This window comes from Lissotriton vulgaris, chromosome 3_1 (genome assembly GCF_964263255.1).
Source record: "Lissotriton vulgaris chromosome 3_1, aLisVul1.2, whole genome shotgun sequence".
In the NCBI taxonomy this organism is placed as follows: Eukaryota; Metazoa; Chordata; class Amphibia; order Caudata; family Salamandridae; genus Lissotriton; species Lissotriton vulgaris.
The window spans coordinates 2,131,786,050-2,131,799,989 of NC_141689.1; the positions used below are offsets into that span (position 1 = coordinate 2,131,786,050).

General features: G+C 45.3%; 1 protein-coding gene across 1 annotated transcript in view; it reads left to right on the top strand.

Moving 5' to 3' along the window:
• ATP8A1 (ATPase phospholipid transporting 8A1) overlaps positions 1-13,940 on the top strand; it is a 780,070-nt gene that overhangs the window by 485,739 nt on the left and 280,391 nt on the right. The window contains exons 20-21 of the mRNA XM_086963885.1: positions 3,765-3,834; positions 8,946-9,030. Coding sequence (XP_086820011.1) covers positions 3,765-3,834; positions 8,946-9,030 — 155 coding nt within the window. The remainder of the gene's footprint in view (positions 1-3,764; positions 3,835-8,945; positions 9,031-13,940) is intronic.

Sequence of the window (13,940 nt, forward strand, 5' to 3'; positions counted from 1 at the left end):
GCATACGTGCAGTCTAGTTGTTGCGCACGTAGCCGAGTATAAATAAAAGAGGCGTGGTCACGGAACTAGTCCAGACCACGCTGAGACTAAAAGCGTGTCCTGGGTCCATGATTCATGCGCAGCGGCAGTGGCGCTGCGCAACAGTTCGCGAGGCCCGACAGGCAGCACACATACAGAGACAGACGCGCAAACGCAAAAAAACACACACACACACCCCCCCCCCCTCCCTCTCCCCCCCTCCCCCCCCTCTGTCCCCCCCCCCCCCTCTACCCCCACTCACCGGGCTCTTTCCCTCCGCAGTGGGGCAGTCACGGCAGCAGGTAGACTCGGTGTCTTCTCCCGGCGATCTTCAGCTGATGTGCACGCTCACGCTGCGTTTCGTGCGCGCCCACCACGCTGTTTCGTGCCCGTTTTTGTTGCTTTTCTTTTTTAGCAGTCTTGTTTTAGCTCACCCTTCACCTTTTGCACCGTGTCTTTCCCTTCATCTCCTTTCTCCTACGTTGATCTTTATGGCGTTCATGCATTATACTAACCCCCTCGCCCCGCCCGCCTCCACAAAACAGAACCCCCTCCTGTGCGCCGTTGCACGGCCACGCGCATTCCATGTCCTGCACCCGCTGTTCAAACAAATGTATTTGAAGAAAGACTTGGTGAACAATAATACACTGACAATCGCATAGCATTCAATTATGACCAGCACCTTGAACTGCCAGTTAACAGGGCATGTGTTAACACTGCTTGCCACCACCTTTGAGATGACACGGCTCTAGCAGTGAGAGTTGAATACAGAATTATTCACTTGTGCCGAGAGGCAGCAGCACCTTCATGGTCTTGATCCGAACCCAGGCTGCTTGAAGAACGTCATGCCTCCGAGCTCGGGCTGTCAGCAGCACTGCGGAGGCTCGCCTTCCCGCGGCGGCAAGCTGTGATTTACTCCACTGTAGGAGCCTGTCTCGCCTCTGCTCCTGTTGTAGTCCCGCTTTGAGGCACGTGGAGGCAGGAGTGCAGCCGGTGGCCCCAACTTACCAGTACTCGTTATCTGCTGCGGAGGGAGGCGCTTTTATAGGCACTCTCCCTGCGCGCTCGGCCTGCAGTCTCCTGCAAAAGCGCCCTCCGGGGCAGGCACAAAAGAGCAGATGCATACACCCCGTTTATTTAAAAGCTGATGAAAGGGGACAGCTCTTGTCGATGCTGTCAATCAAAGACGTAATAGAAAAGATGCATTCATGCTGGAACATGCCATGGTCCTTTCTTTGAGTGTGTCACCGCGCCACAAACTCCCTCTTTTGCTTTACGTGATTTGTTTGTGAAGGACACCCAGACACTCATAAAACTGACTATTGCAGGCATATCTGGATGTAACGCACCGAGCCTACTACAGAAGACAAACTTTCCCCTCCCTCCTTCATTTTCGCCCACTCATTTCTTTCTCTTTTAATGTTTCCAACTTTCTTTCCTTCCATCTCCCTTCTTTCCCTCCTCCTATGCCATATGTTCTTCCTTCCATTCTCCTTCTTTCATCCTTTTAATTCCCATTTTCTTTCTACATTCCCTCCTTCCTTCCCTCACTCTTCCTGGCATAATTTCCTCTCTCCCTATTTGTATCCTTTCTTCAGTCCTTATTTCGCTTGCTACCTTCTTCTATCATCTTTGACTTTACTCCTTTAACTGATTCTGTCCCTTTCATCCTTCATGTGTGCCCCCTTCTTTTCTACCTCCTTGTGATTCTTTACCCTCGTTTTTTCCTTGCTTTTTTTTACCCCATTGCCTCACTCCTTCCTTGCATATCTCCTTCCTTGAGTCCTTCAATCCTTCCTTAAATCCCTATCTTCTTTCCGTCTTCCCTCCTTTCTTGCACTTCCAGTATTTTATTTCAGCTCGTTCTTCCTTTTTAGGTCCCGGCAGCGAGACCTATTGTTGTTTAAATGCCTCCCAAGGGAGACAGACCGGTGCACGAGCCGCTTAGGGTATGTGGACGCGCTTTGCAGAGTTGTGAGTGCAGAGTTGTGAGTGCAGAGTGCAGAGGAGTGAGTGCAGAGTAGTGAGTGCAGAGTGTAGAGTAGTGAGTGCAGAGTGTAGAGTAGTGAGTGCAGAGTGCCGAGTAGTGAGTGCAGAGTGCCGAGTAGTGAGTGCAGAGTGCAGAGTAGTGAGTGCAGAGTAGTGAGTGCAGAGTAGTGAGTGCAGAGTAGTGAGTGCAGAGTGCAGAGTAGTGAGTACAGAGTAGTGAGTGCAGAGTGCAGAGTAGTGAGTGCAGAGTAGTGAGTGCAGAGTAGTGAGTGCAGAGTAGTGAGTGCAGAGTGCAGAGTAGTGAGTGCAGAGTGCAGAGTAGTGAGTGCAGAGTTCAGAGTAGTGAGTGCAGAGTTCAGAGTAGTGAGTGCAGAGTTCAGAGTAGTGAGTGCAGAGTTCAGAGTAGTGAGTGCAGAGTTCAGAGTAGTGAGTGCAGAGTGCAGAGTAGTGAGTGCAGAGTAGTGAGTGTGCAGAGTAGTGAGTGTGCAGAGTAGTGAGTGTGCAGAGTAGTGAGTGTGCAGAGTAGTGAGTGTGCAGAGTAGTGAGTGTGCAGAGTAGTGAGTGTGCAGAGCAGTGAGGGCAGGTGCAGAGCGCTGTGTGCTGTTGAGTGCAGAGTGCTGTGTGCTGTTGAGTGCAGAGTGCTGTGTGCTGTTGAGTGCAGAGTGCTGTGTGCTGTTGAGTGCAGAGTGCTGTGTGCTGTTGAGTGCAGAGTGCTGTGTATTGGCAATGTAAATGACAATGCCATTTATTTATGATTTAAAGAAAAAAAAAAGAAATGTCATGAGCAATGCCAATAGCTCTACCTTTAATGATGCCGAGACCATTGCATTGTAAATGCTTGTTTAACTTGTGTGCACGATGTTCAAATGTTTGTGTGGTGTTACTGTTCTGTGTTTGGTGCTGAATATAACAAGATTTGTAGTACTTGACCCTCTATCTTACTTCTAGATTTATGAAGTTTATCCAGTACTGACCTTTTAGATTTTTGTCAGGCAGAAAGGAAGGAATCTAATTGCCAGGCCAGTTCTATTACCACTGCCCACTTCAGAAATCAATCAAATAGGATTTTGTTATCAACTGCATTGCAAGATGGTGGAAGGTAGATGATTAATGAGGGTATTGATTCTGCATGATACACCTAATGCTCATTTAAGTGATCGTTGCTCCCTTGGCCAGTCTCATTGTTGGTTTCCCAGTAGTTGATGTGCAGCATGGCAGTCTTATGATATAGCTCTCCTGAATCCATCTTCATTGGGAAACGGACTACTTTATTCAGGTGTTAAAGGATTAGGGATCTGCTAAAGGAATGTGTCTTTTAGGAGACATTTGAGATTGATTTATGTTCCACACTTTTAAGATTCATTGGAGTTCTTCCTATTTGTGCTTCTCATCAAGCAATGCAGTAAATCCAGAGGTGTGTGTGCCAACATTATAATTCAGAACTGCATCGTTGCTGGTGACTCTGAAGCTAGTGGACTGAAATGTGTTAGTGATCCTGACTGTGACTTACAAATAATACAAAGAATTAGTATTTTATTTAGAAAGAAAAGTGGATCAGTTGGAACAGTTTTGTAATTCAGCAAGTAAATGTTTCCAGTCTGTTGCACAGTTTCATTCACCAGGTATAACGTACAATGTTGACAGATGGATCAGTTGATTAACTCCTCAGTATGATTTACGGTGCTTTGTATTCCATTGTAAGATTGTTATTGTTGTTGTACCTTAATGTAATTAGAGGTCTAATCATATATTTGCAGCAACAGAAAAAGAATGTCTGTGATCGTTCGTAATGGTGCTGGTAAAATTAGACTATACTGCAAAGGAGCGGTAAGTTAATTATATATTGTTTTATGTCAGACATAACATATTTGTTGAGTGTGCCCAAATAAGTTGTTGGTTCTGTGATAAACCTTGTGACATGTTACAAAATGAACAGTCTTATATATACTCTGCCCAAGATAGAAGCATCTTGAAACCGGTGAGTGGATCACAATCCCACTGCTGATCACTCTAAGAAAACAACAAGCATTGTCAAAACCATAAGTTAGCTTTTTTTGTTTTGTTTTTAAATGGCATGCCAAAGCTAATAGATCTGCATTTAGTTTTGTTATGGGAAGTATTTGGTAATAGTTGGGTGACTATTTGTCTGTTGCTCCCAGCTGTCCTAGAAATAGAATCCCATAACGAGGCAACATTTTGGGCTACAGACATATGCAAGTAGAGAGAAGGTCCCTTTTGATGAACATACTACATTACAACAATTAAGCTGTACCTTCAAAGTAGAGTGTAATAAAAAGGAGTCAATAGAGGAAATGTGCAATGTAAATGGTGAACCTTAAAGGCACAAAGAGCAAAATACTGCATCATTGATATTTTTGACAGTGGGACAGTTTTCATTGCAGCTGTAAGAAACTTTGAAAACAAAAAACAAAAACAACTAAACCCAAGACCATGTTGTTAAAGCAAACTAAAACAAATGAACTTGCAAGGGTGATTAATGAGAAGCCTTAACCTCTTCCTTAAAGAAAAACAGGGCATACTTCCTAAGGAAAAAAGCCATAAACTAACATTTAAAATGCAATCACGGCAGCTAAGTAAATACATCAAAGAACAAGCACTGACTCTTACTTCTGCAGTTTAAGAGAAGGACTGCTTGAAAACCACCATCAATGGGACTCGAATGGGACAGTGTAACAATCCTCAAAATGCCATTGCGTTTACAGACAGCCAGTGCTAAACAATGAACAACCCAGGAAAGCCAATGGCTAAAGACAGCTGATGCAAAGTCCACTCTTTCTATGCTAGTTTTTTAATGTACATTTTTAAAGTATTGTTAACAGGAGATCTCCTAGAGAGCGAAAACTCTGTGGTGAGACCTAAAACAAGCATTTTCAATGCAATGGTTTTGCCTTTGTTAAAGTTTGAGCTATTGGCATTGCTCCTGACAATATTTTTATTTGTTTTTTCAACATAAATAAATGGCATTGTCATTTACAATGCCACTAGCTTTATCTCTCGCAAATGACACACACAAACACCCACAGAGAGCCCCCCAACACACACTCAGAGGCCTCCCCACACACACACCCACACAGAGCCCCCCACACACACACCCACACAGAGCCCCCCACACACACAGCCACACAAAGCCCCCCCCACACACCCACAGAGCCTCCCTACACACTGCGAGCCCCCCACACACTGCGAGCCCCCCCACACACTGCGAGAGCCCCCACACACTGTGAGCCCCCCACACACTGCGAGCCCCCCACACACTGCGAGCCCCCCACACACTGCAAGCCCCCCACACACTGCAAGCCCCCCCACACACTGCAAGCCCCCCCACACACTGCAAGCCCCCACTCACACACTGCGAGCCCCCCACACACTGTGAGCCCCCCCACACACTGCGAGCCCCCCACACACTGCGAGCCTCCCCACACACTGCAAGCCCCCCAACACACTGCGAGCCCCCACACACTGCGAGCCCCCCCACACACTGCGAGCCCCCCCACACACTGCGAGCCCCCAACACACTGCGAGCCCCCCAACACACTGCGAGCCCCCCAACACACTGCAAGCCCCCCAACACACTGCAAGCCCCCACACACACTGCAAGCCCCCACACACACTGCAAGCCCCCACACACACTGCAAGCCCGAGCCCAAGCGTAGTTACAGGCAAATAGAAGGGGGTCACGTAAATGAAAAGGACGAGAGTTCGTAATGATACGTGTATTAAGCACACAAACGCACTGGAGAATGAATAAAGGCAGTTACGCAGGTGACACTGGAGAGTGGTAGGAGAAGGTAATATAGTGTCATATAGTGACATGTAAGAAGCTCAAGTAGTGCATGGTCTAAAAACAGTCTCTGGGAGAGACCTTAGTCGAGTCTACATAGAAAGAGGATATTAATATTGTGTGTCAATAACACAAGAAGAACCCCACAAAGGTATACAAGTCACAGAGGAGGGCGGGGGGGGGGGAGAAATCCTGGAAGAACCGCTAGTCGGAAGGAATGTAAAATGATGCACGTTTCACCTGCTGCGCTCTGTGGATGTCCAGGTGCTCTTCGGAAGACTAAAGAAAAGAAAAAAAGTACGGGGTGATTATCAGAGGATGAGAGTGCGAGCGGCGTGATGACTGACAGTGGCAGGGGGTCTTACCGTGGTGGCGACTACTGGATACAAAGTCGGCCACATGGTAAAAAGTACAGTAAACGACCAGGGCATCCCGTGCCAAAGGTGGGAGTACTGTACTGGACGGGTGCGTCCAGAACTATTCGAGGCGACCTGGGAGGGAAAATAAGAATGAGGTCAGAGAGAGATAATAAGGGGCTACTGCGGTCAGCATCGGGTGGACGGGATGGCTCTTACCTGAGTCAGAAGGTCAGAAGACCCATCCGGTCTGCGCGTCCAGGTAGCGAGTTCCGGGTAATGGACGTGTCCCGGCGCCCCTCCCTTCTCTGCGGCCGCACTCACCGGTACTTGGACGCTGCAGCTCTTCCTCGCCCGGTCCCGCTTCTTGGGGCCGGGTGCTCTCACGGGCGGCGGCGGGGCTCCTCTTCCACCATGGAGCCCTGCCGGTGGGTGCAGCTGCTTCTCCTTGTCCGCGCTGGGGGGGCGGGACTTAGCTGCAGCTCTTCCTCACCCGGTCCCGCTTCTTGGGGCCGGGTGCTCTCACGGGCGGCGGCAGGGCTCCTCTTCCACCAGGGAGCCCTGCCGGTGGGTGCAGCTGCTTCTCCTTGTCCGCCCTGCGGGGGCGGGACTTCCGGGTCGCCCCCTCAGCTTCTGGGTCGTCGCGGGCAGCGCGGCGGCCCGTCTCAGCTACTGCAGGCGGGGAGTGAATTCACCGAGGGGTGGGCTCCCTCGAGGTGAAAATAAACAATAGCGGCAAGGTCCCTGGGCGCCTGCCAGGGGACAATTTAATTACAAAAAAGCGAGGTGAACACTCGCTAGGGCAGAAAAGCGCTATGAAGCGCTCGGAGTGTTTTTCACGAAACTCCCCGGCCCCGAGCAGGAAGGAGGGTGCCGGCTCCATGCCGGACCAGATTCGGGGGCGTTCCCGAGGGCTTTTGGCTGACGTAGCGTGACGTCGCCAAAAGCGAAAAATTCTCGGGAACGCCCCCGAATCTGGTCCGGGATTGACGGACAGAGCTGTCTCCCAATGGCTAGCCTCCATTTATGGAGCTAGCCAATGGGAGAGTGGGGCGGGTCCCTGTTCCACACTCTAACTCATAAGGTTTTTTAGCGAATGCGCACTTCGTGCGCATCGCTAGGCAAAACCTAAAAAGGAGAACGCATGGCATAAATCCATGAATTGAGACAGCCCAACTTCTTGTTCATTTGCTCATCCTTAATGATCTTCTCTAAAAGCATGATTGTGTTTATTTCACTCATAGGCCCACTGCTCCTGAGCACAGAAAATTGGAACATGCTCGTAATCTTTCCATTTCAGTGCATGAAAAACTACTAAAACTGATAGCACAGCATAGGCATGGTGGCAGATATGCACTGCTACTGTCTTACATGATATTACAATGGACCTAGCATTTGGAAAGCTTTCAATCGTTGCAACTCATCAGCAGTTCCTTAGCTTGGGCTTAGCGCACTTGTCTTAATGATTTGCAGTACCCCTTTGGTAAGATCCAGATTCCTACAGCCTGAATGAATCTAACGCGGGACCTCAAAGATGGCAGCTATCCACAATACCACTCCTCATACCTAATTATTATCCTTCTTACTGGGTGTTCCATCCCATGTTTCAAATACTATCCAACCTTATTTAAAAGGGATTCACAGATGTTCAGTTTTTCTCTATTGCAAGGTTCTCTGGAATCAGTAGTGGCCCCATCCAAGCCAGATAACCTTTTACTACATAATTTTTTTCCATGTGGGTTGATTGCAAGTTAAAGTGTGTCTTGTCGATACCCATAACTCTGGCATGTATCTGAACTCCTATAGTTATGTTGGTTGCCCTTGCACTCCCTCTTGTATATTGGCGAATTTGGAATCATCCAGAGCCGATTCTCTACTAAGTCTATGAAAGAGCATGTTTAAGAGAGGTCTAGCTCAGAACTAATGAAACAATGGTTCCAATCCCATCCACGCTGTCTTCCGCTTCTCAGTTTTGAAATCTCGTAGATGGCCTGTTGGCCTGAAGTGTTGTTGTTAGCTATTTTTAACTTGACTGATAAGATTAGTTCAGAACTACATCTTGTACACCATCTTGATAAGCCACTGTTATTTCAGCTTAATTTCAGTAGTCAAAAAATATTCTTGCCCAGACTCATCAATAGTCCACTGATTTGTTTCATATTAATTACAGAGAACATGTAATCTTATAAAATAGTTGTAAATGTATATTTCAAACACAATGTATTCAGTGGTTAAAACATTGAAAAGAGTCAAATCTATGAAAGGTTTGAGATTACCACAAAGAAAATGTGTTTTAAGGTACACATTTAAGTTAAAGAGAACCTACATTTCTTCCAGTTGTACATTATACTATAAAAGAAATGTCATATCTTCAGTTGTTCACATTAAAGTCATACAGTAAGAAAAAAATTGTAAAGGTTATTTGGAATTATTGCATGAACTGCGTCACCCTGTAAAGCTTTATACTGATAAGGCTAGTAGAAGTAAATGTTCTTACCAAAGTGATTAAGTAGATATTTACAAGACAAATACTGTAGAGGGTCCTTTCACCCTAGTGTAAAATGTAATAAACTGTACATCAAGGTCTCCCGTTGTTCAAATGTGTCTCCTAAATTGAAAGTGAAACACCGCTGTAATCCTGATATTTTGGGAAGTAAGTGACGTGTTTATCACATTGGCAGCCCTATTAAACATAATATCTAATTTGGGTAGATATTGATATTGAATATGACATCAAAAGGAAATGTATATAATTATATGTTTTTCGGTTTGTTTTTCAGGACACAGTAATTTATGAACGTCTGGCTGAAAGTTCTAAATATAAAGAAATAACTTTAAAACATTTAGAACAGTTTGCTACTGAAGGTAAGTTGCAGATACTGCTGTATATGGTGCGATGAACTATTAGATAATTGTTCCAGCAAGGAAACGTTTCACTCACACACCATACCAGGAGTTTACGTACTATTTTTCTGAATGCCTGGACAAGAACCTAATCCAAATAGCTCGTCATTTATATGAGCAATGTGATTGTTTTGCAGTTAGTATTTCAGAATTTTGAACTACAAGCTACTGGGGGTGTAGAAATTATGACCACTGCACAAAGTAACTCTACGGTGCCCAGGAGCCTCGGGGGAACCTGCACAACATAACTTTAAATAATTCCCCTGGCTGAGTGGCAGATATTGTGCAATAAAAGTGACCACAATTAAAGTGCAACGAAATGCCAGTAAAGAAGTGAAGGTTTCATCATTAGAAGCGGTCTCGCTGCTGGCCCATGTAGACTCCTTCCTTTAGTACAGAAAGGTGACCAAAAGTTTGGTACTTTCACTGGGCGCAGAGGAGGTGGTGCTTGAACCGGTGTATCCGTGAGAGTCAAATCACAAAACAACAGCGAAGTAAGTCACAGAATATAAAGCCATTAAAAATTCCTGAAGGAAACTCTAGTGCAACACATCCGCGTGTTGGCTTCAACAAGAAAAGTACTGTCTCCAAGTCTATCTACGCTTTAGCTGACCCGTACCGACTCGGTTAGCTGGAATAGTTAGACTCTGTCGTGTTTAGTATCGCGGTAGCCCCGAATGGAGCTACAGAGTCGGAGGAACTGTGTTTTCATGTTATTTCTACAATCTAAAGGTTATTTTGCACAGTAACTATTTTGACAGTATTATAAATTGGATTTTTGTCATTTTTGGTCTTGTTGGTTTAGATAACATTGTGCTTATTTTTAGAAAGTGTTGTGGTGTCCATTTGTAGTGTTTTCACTGTGTTACTGTATGCATGCACAAATGCTTTACACACTGCCTCTGAGATAAGCTTGTCTGCTCGTGCCAAGCTACCAAGGGGGTGAACGGGTTATTTTAGAAGTGTATTTCCCTTACCCTGACTAGGAAGAAGGGTCCCTACTTGGACAAAGGTACAAACCTCTGTCAACTAGAAACCCCCATTTCTAACAGCCAGTGATGGTGTGGGTTGGTGAGTGTGTGTCTCAATTACTATGGGTGAGTGAGTGGGTGTCTGAATTGTATGAGTGAGTGATTTGGAGTGTAAGTGGCTGGTTGGGGGAGTGAGTGGCTGTTTGAGTGAGTGTTTGGTTAAGTGAGTTGGTGTGAGTGGTTGTATGGAAGAGTACATGTCTGTGGGGTTGGCTGTATGGGTGAGTGGGTGCCTGTGTGAGAGGTTGTATGGATGTGTGAATGGGTATGTAAGTGGTTGTGTGGGTGTGTGAGTGTTTGTATAGGTGAGTGAGTGGCTCTGTTGAGAGGCTGTATGGGTGAGAGAGTGAGTGGGTATATGAGTGTCTGTATAGGTGAATAACTGCGTGTGTCAGAGGCTGTAAAGGTGAGTGTGTGGCTGTGTCAGTGGCTGTATGGGTGAGGGACTGGTTGTATGATAAGGCTCTATGAGTGAATTGGTGTTTGAGTGGCTCTATGGATAAGTGAGTGGTTATGTAAGTACTTGTATGGGTCTGTGAATGGGTATTTGTGTGGGTGTGTGAGTGGGCATATGAGAGGCTGCATAGGGGTATAGGTAGGTGCATGAGTGGCTCTGTGGATGATGTCATCAGTGATGTCATTTGAGATGTCATCAGTGATTATATCAGTGATGTCAATAACCATGTCATGAGTGATGTAATATGAGGTCAAAAGTAATAATTAGTACATTGTGGGTACGTAAGTTATAGTTAGCTCAGGTAACTATAACTGCTGATTGTCACTGGTTTTGTACAAGTGAAATCTGAGCCTAACTTTAATGCCTCTGTAACCTTTGTTATTTTCGTGAATTTTTAAGGTATTATTAATTCTATTTCCTAACTCTAATGTTTCTGTAACCTTTGTTTTTTTCAGTGAATTTCTAAAGTAATTTTTATTCTATTTCGTAACTATGATGTCCCTGTAACCTTTGTTTTTTCCAGTGGTTTTGCACATTTTTTTATTTCTATTTCCTAATTATAATATTCCTGTAGCCTTTGGTTTTATAAGTGAATGTGTTAGGTTTTTAAAATTTAATTTCCTTACTGTAACCTTTGACATTGAGTGAGTGCATGAGTGTCTTAGTGGGTGCATGAGTGTCTGAGTAGGTTTGTAAATAGGTGTGAGAGAGTAGGAGTGGGCTGTTATTGAGTATTTTAGTGTCTGTGGGTCTGTGAGTGGGTGTGTGAGTCTCAGAGGGACTGTGAGTTGATGCAGGAGTTTCTGAGTAGATCTGTGAGTGGGTGAGAGTATGAGTGATTTGGTAAGTGGGTGTATGAGTGTCTGACTGCGTCTGTGAAAGGGGTATATGCATTTGAGTTCATCTGGAAGTGGGTCTGTGAGTGGCTGTGAGAGTGTCTGAGTTGTTCTGTGAGTAGGTGCATGAGTGCCTGAGTGAGTGCTGCTTGTTTTCTGTAGGCCTGGGTGGTGCTCGCAGAGTTTCACTTCGCTGAGTTACTGAAGCTGGCGGCGTATTGCTCGGCGACCCCTAATGAATTCCCCTTGGCTGCTGAGGGTTGTTGGGCGCCCAAAACCCCTATTGTTGCCACCTATTAGTCCCACACTGTGGGACTGCTGAGACCTCGTTGGAGGCCTCACCCCCTTTCTCACCACTCTGCAAAGACACCCTGGTGCACTACTAGTTGGGGGATGAAGTTCCCTTGACTGCTGAGGGTTGTTGGGGGACAAGCAACTCTATTGTTGCCACAAGTAAGTCCCCCACAGCGGGATTGCTGAGACCTCGTGGAGGCCCTGCTTCATTTCTCAACCACTCTGTAAAGGGGCAAGGGGCCTCCTGTCACACTACTGGTTGGGGGATGGAGTCCCCTTGGATGCTGATGGCCCTTTGGGGCCAAGTACTCCTCCTGTTATCTACGGTAAGTCCCACACTGCAGAATTGCTGAGAGCTGGTTGAAGGTCCCACCTCCTTTCTCCACCACTTTACAAACGTTCACCCAGGCGCACTACTGGTTGGAGGATAAAGTCCTCTTGGATGCTGGGGATCCTTGGATGGCCAAGAACACCTCCTGTTACCTCCATTAAGTCCCACACAGCGGGATTCGTGAGAGCTGTTCCGAGGTCCAGTCCACTTTCTCCATCACTCTGCAAACAAGACTACTAGTTTAAAAGCCATAGAAATTTACTGAAAAAATCAAAGGCTACAGGGACGTTATAGTTTGGAAATAGAATTTAAAAACCTTAAACATTCACTGAAAAAAACAAAGGTTACAGGATTGTTATAGTTAAGCTCAAATTTCACTAGTACAAAACCATAGAAATTCAGCAGTTATAGTTTTCGGAGCAAACTATAACTTACGTCCCCGCAATGCACTGCTTATGACCTCACTTATTACATCACTCATTACATGGTCAGTGACATCACTGTTGACATCTAAAATGACATCACTGATTACTTCATGCATATAGCCACTCACACACCCACTCACTCGCCCATACAGCTACTCATACTAGTCACTCACCCATACAGCTACTACACACCCACTTATTCACCTATTCACCCTCTCACACACTCTTCCATTCAGCCTCTTTAACACAGCCACTCACTCTCACACTCACTGGCACACCCACATAATCACTTACATACCATTCACACATCCATACATGTGCTCATGCATCTGCTCACTCACCCATACAGCGATTCAGAAAGACACATACTTTCAAATACAGCCACTTACACACCAACTCACTTAACCAAACTCCCACTCAAAGAGTCACTCACCCATACAGCACACTTACACACCCACTCATCCATACAGCCATTCAGACACCCACTCACTCATCCATACAGTCACTTACACACACTCACCCACCCACTGGCTCACCCACTCACTACCAATACAGCCACTCACTCACCCACACATATATAGCCCCTCAGACACCCACTCACACATGGATACACACAGCCACTCACATATTACATTTTGAAAGTTGTATCACTCATTGGTAGTACAACTAGTATAATAATTAAACTTTTGTGGTAGCTTAGTACATATGTTTAACACTCCTACATTTTTAGAAAACACACTCCCTTGATGTCATCAGTGATGTCATTGAAGATGTCATCAGTGATGTCACTGACCATGTCATGAGTGATTTAATATGTGAGGTCATAAGCAGTACATTGTGGGGGAGTAAGTTATAGTTAGCTCAGGTAACTGTTGCTGCTGAATTTCGATGGTTTTATACGAGTGAAATGTCAGGCTAACTATAACGTTCCTGTAACCTTGTAATGGCATGTGTGGTAAGGTATATGTATATTTAAGACATGCGTTTTAAAGACATTTGCTTTTCATGCTTGTGTTATAAAGGCATGCGTGGTAAAGACATTTGCTTTTCATGGTCGTGTTATAAAAGCATGCGTGGTAATGGTGTGCATGAATCTGACATACAACCTCTTTGTTGTTGTAGGCTAAGGTCGCTACATGAGAGGGTAATAACCTGATTTTGTTCCTTGCTACCTTTTTTGTCGCTTCCCAATTGATTGATATAGAAAACCCCAATTCTGCTGCTACTTTTATCTCCACTTATGCACTCTTTCTAGTTTCCACTTATGTGTTTTGAATGAAATCACTATTTTAGATCTTTCAATATCGCGAGTTAATTGTTTCTTCTGAATTACATGAACTTGAAGTCTTCCTCTGACGTACTTTTGCAAAATGACTTTTTTTTTACATTTCATTCTTCTTCGCTGCAACAACACATGTTTCAATAGGTCCTAAAGGCCAGGCCTATTGCCACCCTACTGTTTTTGTTTGAACCCCTATGTCACTATTGTACCCCCAT